Genomic DNA, 11,958 nt, shown 5'->3' with positions numbered 1-11,958 from the left:
CTGAAGATGCCCTGTGGTGTTTAACACTAAGACTAACATTAGCAGCAGAATCTTGTAAGTCCTGCAAATTGTGAGGTGGGACCTTCATGGGTCGCATCAGTGTGCCTTGGGCGCCCATGTGCTTCCTTAGAGCACTTCTGAACCCAAAAAACAGCCCACAAGACCTGCCTGATGTTTTGGAGGTGTTCTGACCCAGTCATCCAGCAATCACCTGCTGTCTAATAACCACCACCCATTGACAGAGGCCACTGCAGATGAAGATAATCAATGTTTTTCACTTCACCCGTCAGTGATTTTATTGTTATGGCTGATCAGTGGATACACATAAAACAATGTTTACTGTGATTGGACATTTCTTTCTAGATGAAATACTGTAAGGAATATTAGATTTTTCAGCTGATACAGACTTGTGAGTGTTGTAGAGAGTAATGTAGAAGTAGTAAGTAGTGAGATTATGTTTCCCCAGAAACATAATAAGTAAATTGATTCCATCACAGATGAGATAAATAATTACATTAGTTGTATTGGATTACTGTTTTATAGTTATTTTTATGGATAATTGATCGTTCATGAAAATGTCTATATAATTGTTATGAAATTACGTATAGTTACTAATAATTATTTTTAATCATAGATTCTTGCCAAGAAATGGTATACAAAAACTACATAAAGTACAAACAATTGCTTAAAATGATGTCAAATAAGAATATTTGAGAAATGACTCAGAGACTGGCTAGGTGCTGAGCATGATAGAGTTGCTAAAAATATCACTCAAGGTAAGTCTCAAACTACAGCACTACAGGAAATCTGCCAATAATAAGGAAATGGCTTAATATAAGGCTCCGCCCACCATGTAGTTCCGCCCCAACCCTCTGGGTTTGCTGCACTACTGTGCGCCCTCATCTGGAGCCTGTAGTTACTGCACACACTGTGAACTGCAAACAGGGTGACTATCCCTGCAGTCAGGCATGCTGTGTTAGCTGTGTTCAAAAGCTACTGGGTTTGCTTTTTGGTGCATCATCTTTGTGCAGGTGGGTAGTATAACCTCAAGTTAAATGTGTGTATTTTCACTTGTATGTTTATTTGTGAGCGGGGCGCCATATTTGGGGGACCGATATATGGGTCTGTGACTAACAGGGCCCAAAAATCCTTGGCAGCACCCCTGTTTGTGAGTTTTTGTTGTTGTTGTTGTTTTGTTTTATCTCTTTAACCATTAACATCAAGCTACTACTTCTTTAAATTTATATTGAGTGACTGATTATTTCTCTGGGTTTTTTTGTTTGTTTGTTTTTATTTACAGCATATCCTTTTATTTCAGACTGAAACTGAATCAAAAACAGAAGAACAGGTGGACTTCATGTGTGTAATTCACATTCACATGTGTGTAATGTGAATTTCCCCACTGCGGGACTAATAAAGGACTATCTTATCTTATCTTAAATGCTGGGTGTATTAAGATCCTCTGCTGCAGTTGTAAAAGTTACTTAGTACTCAAGTTGTTTTTGAGCTGATAAAGTGTTTTACAGAATACTTGAGCTTGGGTTTCTTGAGTTTTTAAAGAAATTGACTAGTTTTATTTAATTACATCTAAAGTAAAAAGTTACTTTGTGTGTACTTTCTTTACCAAGAGAAGGTCCAACTGGATGGAGAAGGGGTGGTTGGTCTAGTGTAGTGGATAACAACACTGCCTTCCCCGTGGCAGACAAGGGCTTAGTTCCATGGTCAGGCAAGTACCCAACATTACACCAATAAGAGTCTTTGTGCAAAGACTGTCAACATCCCGGTGGGGACAGTATGGTTAGCCCATTTAAGAACCAGAACATTTTTTCCATGGGTTTTCCATGTCGGCCCCAAATACGCATGCCCACCAGCGTGAGTGATGGGACCAGGAGATGTTAATGTGAGATTAGGGTGGACTGTAACAATGGTGCACATTTGGGAAGCCCAACTAGGTCCCAGTAACAACACATGTACAAACCAGCTCAGAGCCCACATTCCACCCATGCGAGCCCCACATGAGCATGTTGATTGGTCCGCAAAATGCCACTGATGTAAATATAATGAGCTGTGCCAATAGGTGTTTAGCCCTAAGCCTCATGTGAGATATCGTTAGTTTCACTGAATTGCAGCGAATCACAAAGAATAGGAGCGGATGTAGAACATCATGGATTTCCCAATAATTGTATAGGAATCTGCAGTTAGAGCTTTTGGTCTGTATGAATTTCCTCTTCCTTCTGAAGTGAGTTTAATGTCAGTCATGATGGTGGAAAATTCCACCCTTTCTGCTGGTTTAAAGCACTGGAGCGCTGTGTTTTATCTCTGAGCTGCCTGAGATCAAAGATCTCTATGGAAGAAAAATGTTTCTATCGGTCAAATAAAGATCACAATATTTCACATTTTACTTAAAGCAGAGCTAGAGCAGAGTTCAGTGAGCGAAGGACAGAGCTCTTATTTTTACAGTATAATACCTGCTATAAAAGCACACAAAAACATTCAGTTCTACAAAAGCCATCTTAGCATCTTCTCTGTGAGGAGAAACACACCTGGTCTTGTTTAACACCGCATTAATAAATACCTTCAGTAGCTACCTTTATTTGTAGTATACAGATACACTTAGTATGAGAATTTAGTACAACTAAATTCTCCCCTTTTCACATCCCGGATTAGAAATCCAGGGTCAGCCATGCTACGGCATCCTTGAACCAGAGAGGGCCTTGCTCACGGGCCCAACAGTGGGGGGTTATGGGACCTACAACCCTGTGATTAAATCACTGTCACTGTGCCACCACTGGCTAATGTTTTGTCAGATGTGGATGTTAGAGACTTAGGATGTCAACAGGGCACATACACAGTATGGATAAAAGTATTTGGACACTTGCTCATTCATGGTTTCTTCTGAAATCAAGGATATTAAAAAGGATTCATCCTGCTTTTGTTTGTAACTGTCTCTACTGTCCAGGGAAGGCTTTCTACTAGATTTTGGAGCATTGCTGTGAGGATTTGATTACATTCAGTGACGAGCGTTAGTGATGTCAGGATGTCGAATAATCACCATCCCACCTCATCCCAAATGTTCTTGATGGAGCACAGTCATTCCACAGAACACAGTTCCACTGCTCCACAGCTCAATTCTGGGGGGTCCTGCTCCAGACAGTTTCCAGTAATTTCCTAAAGGGACTAGACAAGCTGTGTGTGCATTTGAACATCAGTGTCAGCAATGGGTGCAACTTTAAGCAGCTGAATTCTATTATATTACCTTTATAACTTACTTTACATGTAAAGTTTGAGTTGATACTGTAAGTTTCCCAACTATTCACTAAATCCCAATGACTGAAATAGGCAGAAATGTTCAGTAGTGGAATTCAGAATACACTGGTATAGAAATGCTATATAGTGAAGTTGGTAAACAGAGCTATATACTTATCTGACCATGGATCCAGTTCCAATGTTGCTGTGGATTATCCAGATGCATTTTTCAGCAAATTTGATGCAGACGATGGTTTCCTGCGTGGTAACTGAATTGCAGTGTTTTTCTTAAAGCGCATATTAATAAACAGAGACGATATCAACTGCAGGAGAGACCCCGCTGAGAGACTCAGTCGTGCTCTTGTTTTCATCTTTAGAGGCTATAGCCACTGCTACAGACAGTGGCAATACTGAACTTCTTCCATTTGTGAAATATTGTTTCTTGCCTGAGGCTCCGGCCTTTAGGAATCTTATCATTTTTAATGATTTCTTAAGGCTCAGGCCTCTGGTTTTTCCTCTCCCGATTTTCTCCTCAATTTAGTATTTTAGAATTCCAACCCACTAGCTAGGTCTCCCCCACATGATTCTACCAGCACTGGAAGGGTGAAGAGGGAGCAAATTAAAAAGAAAACAGACTGCTGTAGGAACTTTTTTTTGTTCTCCAGTGTCTCTTTGACCGGTTGGCTTTCATGTGGTGAATGGAGCGCAATTATTTGACCATGTCATAGAAATATTTAGGTACTAAACCCATTTCTTTTGTGGTGGTTTTATTGAATAGAGCTTTAGTGGAAGATCAGATCATATTTGGGAGTTTGCGAAGTGCGAACTACGCCCACTGTAGGCTGAGGCAAGGCAGGGGAACTCAAGAAACTTGGGCTGGAGTTCTGAGCAGCTTCAGCTGCTGAATCCTAGAAGCCAGATTACCCCCCCCTCCCCCGCAAGCAGTAAGTAATGGACAAAGCATTAAAACAGCAATTACAGATCCATCGCTGAAGCATTTCCTTTATTTGTCTTTATTGTAAGCTTATTTACTGAAATTAAATGGAGCAACATTTGTCCTGCAAGAAAACAAGCCTCTGTTCTTCACGCTGCTCAGTTTCCACATTCATCTTTGCCATCCATAACACATACAACAGCACGTTGCTTTTGTAATGAGGAATCATACAAAAGAAAGCAAAGAGCAAGACCAAGTTCTAGCCCCAGGACTGACGGATCATAAAGGGCTGGTTGCAGAGAATAAACGCGAAAGCACTGAGAGTGTCTCTGACTGTTAGAGACAACAACAGCGCGTTTCATGAGCCTTCCTACATCTCCCAAACGTACAAGTTAATGTAGGCCTACAACAGCGTCATGTACAAAGGGTGGTGAATGAACTTAACGTAACGTATCAGCTTCAACACAGGCAGGTAAGTGAGAGGTTGTGTCCAAGTAAGTCTTCAAATAGTTCAAGAACAGAAGGACCCAGGTGTATGAAGCACATATCACAGAGTACAACCCATACAGAGGGGACAAAACTATATTGCAGAATGAATCAAAAGGGAAAAAAAACCTGTAATCTCATACATTGGTGTGTAGTACTACACAGGGATCACATGACAAAATGACACTCACAATATCAATGGCTTTTGGGTTTGTTTTTTTTCCTATACAATGTACAAATGTGTTGATTTAATGTTTTGAGCCCCCAAAGGCAAAATAGGCCTATTTACAATACATTATTAACAATGTCTTCCATGCATTCCATTTTTAATACTTGTTATAAGATCAATATTCATAAAACCTTGACCAGTAAAGTAAGATACAGGGGGGCATTACTGACAAAATGACTTGAATTTCTAGCAGAATTTTTTTGTACAAGTATTTTGTAAGTTTTGTTTTTTCCAAAAATCAGCTTTACAGATACGAAGAGATTTCTTTTTTTGTTGTTTTTCAGTCAACAAAAGTGCCATGGGGCACTTTTTTTAAAAAGGAAAGAAAAGGAAATGGGGAAAACATGTTTTCTTGGTAGCATACTACACTGTACATATTAACTGAAGAAAAAAAAAATAAAGAAGCAAATTTTAAACAAATTTTGCCCCAAGAAACTAAAACAAAATTTGCAGGGCCAAATAAATAAAACAAACTTAACTTCTTCCCTGTGTCTCTCAATATTGCACTGTTCTCATAAAGGGGCAGTGCATGAGAAGTTCCTCTGCTCAGTCAACTGCACTACGAAGAGAGGAAAATCCAACAAACAGCACAGCACCTTTAAAACTCAATAAACCCTCACCATCCAAAGAGATCACTTCACTCCAACATTATCTGGAGTCAAAAAACGGACCTTCGTCAAAGCCATTGCAATTGTTTTCATTTGATGAGAGATAAGACTGACTCGGTTTAGAGATCGTGATCAAGTAACAAATGGTAGACAAGCCAATGATCTTGCCTAAAGTGCGTCCATGTGTGTGTGTGTGAAGAGGAGAGTGATGAGTCGGAGGGTTTGACTGAATGGCAGCTCGGAGGTCTTGCAGACCCGGCTTATCCGCGCTGGAGGAGGAAAAAAAACACTGCAGAAAGAATACAAGCTCTAAGGAAAGATGCTGCAAACTGTCTGAACGTCTAGAAAAACCTATCCAGTCTTCAGGAAATAGTGATTAAGTATTGCAAAGTCAGCTAAAAGTAGCCATGAAACCAAAAGCTCTCCACTTAAGTTAGTGATATAAGGTGTGATATAAGGCTTCTTCATTTAAACCCCATCTCCTTAAAAACACTGATGTCTGCTTTTAGGAAAAACAAACAAAATGACAATGTCCAATTAAATTCAATTACAAAAGTCTCTCAGTGAGATTCTCTCTCAGCCTCACTGCACATTACTACTGCACACACACACACACACACACACACACACACACACACACACACACATACGTGTTCACTTACTTTCAAAATACCAATGCTAAACTTAAAAACACAAACTAAAAAGCTCATGAATGTACAGAAAATGTCCACACACACATATCTAGAATGAGGGTGGTGTGAAGGAGCCCACTGGTCAGTGGACAGGGGAAAGCAGTGTTGAGGAGAGTTTGCATACTTGCAGAGAGTGACTGGAGTCTCAGCACTTACAGTCACTGATTGTGTTACACAGAAAGATTAGCTGGTAAGCAGACTGACAGGCACTGCATGCAACAGGGGATAGGGTAGGCGTGTGTGTTTGTGTATATAGGGGTGTGTTTGTGTGTGCAAGTGTGTGTGTGTGTGTGTGTGTGTGTGTGTGAGAGAGAGAGAGACAGAGTGTAAGAGTAAGAGATACAGATAGAGATAGAAAGAGGAACCTGTGAGAGTGCATTTCTGTTGGCTGTGGTGTGCATGATGGGGTTAGGTGTGAAGGTTTATTTCTGTCCAGTAATGGACTGGGATATAGAGCGAGGGGGAATCATGTCCAGCAGGTACTCGCGCTGTCTGTCCGCTAAACTAGACGACTTGTGACCTCCGACAGTGCCCGGGCTCAGGTAAGCAATGTTTACTCCTACAGAGAGAAAAGGGGTGAGAGAGTGAGATTATGTAAACTGTATGGATGCAGGCAAATCCTTAAATAATCAACACACCAAGTATGCCCTCTGGACCTCCCAGCAGATTTGACTCCAGCCCAATTCAAGAATGATACCTTTGCTACATCTGTGGCCCAAATGCCTATTCACACACTCACACAACAGTATTTAGAGAATGATTCTCAGGTTTAAATAAAGACTAGATAAACACCCTTCTCATGATGCATCTTGAATGTGGAAGGAACTTCATAAAACCTGCAAACAGGGGAGTGGTATGGGAGGTTAGGACTATTCTAGGGGTCTGTGACTGCCAGGGGCCCTAAATATTTATTGTAAAAGGTATTGTTTTATTTATTCTTATTTTTAACCATTACACTTTTATCATAGAGTGTTTTGTTTCTTATTTACCAAAAAGTAAGAGACAGAGCCTCTGCATTTCCCCCCTTTTGATTAAAAAATGGTTCAGTCCACAAAACAGGTGCGATCTGTAATTGTTAGCAGTAACTGCAGGTTGGGAGAGAAGCATTGTGTTACATTTAAAATAAACAAAATCTACCAGAAATGTAATAAAAAAATAAAAATACATGAGAGAGAAAGAAAAGGGTGACAGTAAGTGACCTAATTAATTCAGAGAGGAAAGGTGGGTGTAGTCTGCAAGTGGTAGAAATGAACCTGTTAGCTTAGTCCAACGGGCAATGAGTGCAACTTAAAGGAACTAAATGCATTTATTAGAAGAGGCGTTCAGAAACATTTGGACATACATTGTATTTTGCATTATTAACCAATCTAAACCAATTAAACTCTGTATGTAGGCCCACACTTCATTACTATTAGAATTTACATACTTTGAATCCTGTGGCAGACCACAAAGCCTGGTAAACTAAATAGCTATATAATAGTTTTTACTTCAGGATTAAGATAAAGCTGTTTTTTTTGTATTTCTGCTGATGATTTAGCTAATTAGATCCACTAAACCTTAGAGCAGAGATTGTGCAACAAGAGTCTTCAGAGTATAATCTTCAGGTTTAACTGAAGAGCAGAAAAAAAACTCCGTCTCAAGATGCGTCTTAAACATGCACAGAACTTTAGACAACCTACAAGCACTACAAGCCTACAAAACAGGCCGTTTTCAGGATGGGCTATTTTTCCTTCTAGCTGGCTAATGCAGAAGGAAGCAAGACGGCATTAGTGCAACATAGCCAAATATTACATTTGCAATTCTTAGCCTCTGCATGAATAGCTGGCCTGGTAGTGAGGATTTATTATTTTCCTCATTGCCATGGGGGGACTCCTAATGTATTTGCATAATGCATGCTGTGTGGCGCAACCACTGAGAGGGTGGGGGTGTAATTGCACATGGGTTCATGACACAGGGGGACACCACAGAGACCTGGCTCCCTAAAATCTTTATTGGGCCACTTCAGGCCTGGAATGCCCATTGGGAATACTGAGCTAAACTCAAGCACATCACAGCCATGCTGGCTTTTTATTTACCAGCTTCTTATTCGAATTCTTAGTCCCATTTTAAACTGTGGCGCCAGAAAGTAACTGCTGCATAAGAAGCTGGTGAACAAGAAACTGACTTCAGCCTCAACACATTGTAAAGGGTATCCACATAAACTGAGACTTGCAGTAGTACCAGCTGATTTACAGAAATCTAAGCTAATATTAATGGGGACATAAATACAGTCTTCCTCCTGGCATACACTGGAAATCTGGTGTCTGAGCAAATGATTGTAATGTATATCATAATGGACTGTTTGGTATCACATTATACACATATTGTGTTTAACAATAGAGACTTGTTTGTAAAATAATAATATATTGGGGGGTCGGTTAATAGAATTTTTGCTCAAATTAATCTCAAAGATTACAAAATAATACATAGATATCATTAAATGCTAGTTTAAGGCTGGAATGTCCATAAAACATACATCGACCAACCATAACATTAATACCACCTGCCTTATATTGAGTAGGCCTTACAACAGATCTGACCAAGGCCTCCGCAAGGCTTCCTGTTGTATTTGGCACCAATATGTTAGCAGAAGATCCTTTAAAGCCTGCAAGTTGGAGTGAGGTGGAGCCTCAATCACATCATTGAGTTTTAAGTGTATGATCCCGTTGCTGGTTCACCGGTTGTCCTTTCTTGGTGCACTTTTGGTAGGTACTGACCACTGCATACCAGAAAATCCCCATAAGACCTGATCTGACCCAGTCGTCTAGCCAGCCCAATGTGGCCCCTAAAAAAGTAGCTTAGGCCTGCCTTTAACACATCATCACCTTCAAAAACAGCAGCCTATTCACCTGCTGCCTAATATATCCCACCCCTTAACAGATGCCACTGAAGATGAAGATAATCAATGTTTTTTACTTCACCTACCTTACGGCTGATCGGTGTATATTACACTAATGAACAAAACTAAAGCATGTGTGGTTTTTGTTTGGAGTTTTGCCCAAAGGTAATAAAGGTAATAAAAGGTAATACAGGCTTATTAGGTCAATTTAACGTTACAGAGATTGTGCATGAGGTCATCCAGGGTCAGCTAGCTTTCAACTTCCTAAAGGCTATCCCCTAATTTAACTTTCCAGAAAAAATAAGGAGTGGTCTACTGTTTTATTGTTTAGGAGTGACATACAAGCTTACCAGGGATGCTATATAGCTGGTGTCGGCTGTCGTGCTGTGCCCGGCTACTGGAACTGGAGCAGTGTTTGCTGGTCATGCCCATAATAGCAGTGGGCAGAGCGAGCTGGGAGGCCTGGGCGAAGTTGGACAGCACACCCCGCGCTGATGCAGAGCCTGCAGAGGATACACTGCGCTGCACAGACACTTGGGACTGGGCACTCTGTGACTGGGATGCCTGCATGGCAACACACACACACACACACACAAATACAAACACACAATTTATGATGCATTAATAGATTAATTTTTCAGGTTTAAAAGTTTTCACATGCTTATATGTGATCACTCAAGTGATGTAGAATATTTTACACACAAACAGTACAAAGTAAAAGTAAGTAAAAGTAAAAGTGTGTGTGTGTGTCTACCTGTCTGATGGTATGGTGCCTGATCATTGACTCAGCTTTGCTGACACTGGCTGCAGACACTGTGGGACTGGTGGACAGGGCAGCTTGCTGCAACCGCTGCTCAATCTCCTGCGAGATATAAGCAAACACACACCGTCAAACATAAGAAACATATAGCACAGAAAAATATAGGTCTATATTAGACCTATACACCATTTATCACATCCATACAAAAACTGCAAAAATCTCCAAAATGTCAACTTTACAGGAGAGGGAAAACTTGAACTTTTCAATGGAAGTCAATGTAAAAAGTAATTGTGGAGCATTTCTATTGGTCCATTCATCATGAAATTTTATATAACACAATGTCAGGAAAAACTGCCAGATTCCATTTATGTCAAAAAGAGAAACAGTTTTTTGCTTGACAGCTTCTTAATCACTACCTGCTCTTGCTGTAGAGCCTTCACAAAGGCATTCTTCAGCCGGTTGGTGTGTTCTGCTTTTAGAGCCTTCTTCTGATTAGACGTCATGCATGTCTCACAGAGGATGCGCCCACCCTTCTCCTGCTTCCAGTGAGGGGTGAAGTCAGTCTTACACTGAGCACAAGCAAAGGGCTCCAAATTACCCAGTGCCCCACGCAGCTTACCTGCACACAGGGAACCATGTTAAATGTATAAATAAATAAATATTTATTTATTTATTTATTTATTCATTTATTTATCTTTTCTTCACACATTTACACACGGCAACGGACCAATCAGCAAGTTACTATAAATGTAAACACATTTACACATTTAAAATAGGTCCAATCAAAACCATGGGTTATCAGATGTCAGATTAGTCATAGGCAGGATTAAGTATTTTCTTCATATGCAGATAAAAGTGAAACAAATAATGGTCACCAACCCTCTTACTGGAGATCTAATTTCCTGAAGTTATCTAACATGTCTACCATATCTAACATGCTGTCCCACCTTCTCACCCAATACTAATGCGTCTAACATTAATTCAGGTCTTCTGAAGGCAGTAATTAGTTGCAGCAGCTGTGACAGAATATGGTAGGAAGACTGATCTCGGGACTGGTGGTCCCTGAGATAAGGGTTCCACAGGCACACAAGAAATACATGAGTTATACTATATGTCCAAATGTTTGTGGACACCCCTTCTAATGAGTACATTCAGCTACTTTAAGTTGTATTCATTGCTGACACAGATGTGCAAATGCACACACACAGCCCCTATAGTCCCTGTGGAGAAGTATTGCCAATAGAATAGAGCTCTCTGGAGCAGATAAACATTAACCTATTAGAACATGCCTAATCCCAGGTGTGGGCTAGAGGGGTAAAAGCCCCCCAGCATTGAGCTGTGGAGCAGTGGAACAGTGTTCTCCTGAATGATGGAGCTCCAGTCAATAATTTTGGGATGAGTTGGGGAGTTGGGAATGAGGTATCCCAATGCTTTTGTTTATATAGTGCATGTAAGGGATATTTTATATTTTAGTTTTATGCCATGATAAGTCTGTGCTATGTTCTATTGTATTTGCACATCTGTGTCAGCAATGAGTGCACCTTAAAGTAGCTGAATGCATTCATTAAAAGGGCTGTCCACAAACATTTGGACATATAGTGCATCAATGTGCGCCTCTCTGTCTGAGACACCTCGTGCACAGGGTTCAATAAAGTTCTTGTACCATTATAATCCTCACCCTGACTGTCGAGGACACACTGCACAACCTCCTCCAACCCCAACAGGTAGATGAACTCGGAGTTGGCTGCTGAGGGCAGGAAGTGGAGGAGGGGTGCTGGCGGTTTGGGTGGTGGGATCTCCAGCAGTGTTTTCTCCAGCTGTTTGCGTAGTGCTAGTTTGGCTGCAGCCTGACTGCTGGCCACGTCCTGTAGAGAGGCAGAGGTAGCACTGGCCAGCGAGGACGACCCGACTCCGGCCGCCATCCCAGCCACGCCCACTGCTGGCATGTGTGCCAGATTCATGTAGATGGAGGAGGAGCTGGAGCGCTGAGACACCGACACCTGCTGACTAGATGCCTGACACACACACACACACACACACACAGACACACACACTAAACGTGTTAACTAATGTCTGAAGTGCAAAACATCTTGCTAAGAGCTGCTAGGATAGTGTGGACAGTGTG

General features: G+C 41.0%; 1 protein-coding gene across 5 annotated transcripts in view; it reads right to left on the bottom strand.

Annotated features, from left to right (window-relative positions):
* Positions 1-4,243: 4,243 nt before the first annotated feature.
* The window catches only part of LOC140556009 (transcriptional repressor p66-beta-like), a 40,303-nt gene continuing 32,588 nt past the window's right edge, over positions 4,244-11,958 (bottom strand). For all 5 annotated transcript variants that reach the window (XM_072679444.1, XM_072679446.1, XM_072679445.1 and 2 more), the window contains exons 7-11: positions 11,512-11,848; positions 10,250-10,452; positions 9,828-9,935; positions 9,424-9,637; positions 4,244-6,754 (exon numbers count right to left, since the gene is read on the bottom strand). In XM_072679444.1, the coding sequence (XP_072535545.1) occupies positions 6,618-6,754; positions 9,424-9,637; positions 9,828-9,935; positions 10,250-10,452; positions 11,512-11,848 (999 nt within the window). In that variant the 3' untranslated portion in view covers positions 4,244-6,617. The remainder of the gene's footprint in view (positions 6,755-9,423; positions 9,638-9,827; positions 9,936-10,249; positions 10,453-11,511; positions 11,849-11,958) is intronic.

The sequence above is a fragment of the Salminus brasiliensis genome, chromosome 5 (assembly GCF_030463535.1).
Source record: "Salminus brasiliensis chromosome 5, fSalBra1.hap2, whole genome shotgun sequence".
Classification (NCBI taxonomy): Eukaryota; Metazoa; Chordata; class Actinopteri; order Characiformes; family Bryconidae; genus Salminus; species Salminus brasiliensis.
Note: the sequence above shows the minus strand (reverse complement) of the source record. Positions and strands in the feature narration are given on the sequence as shown.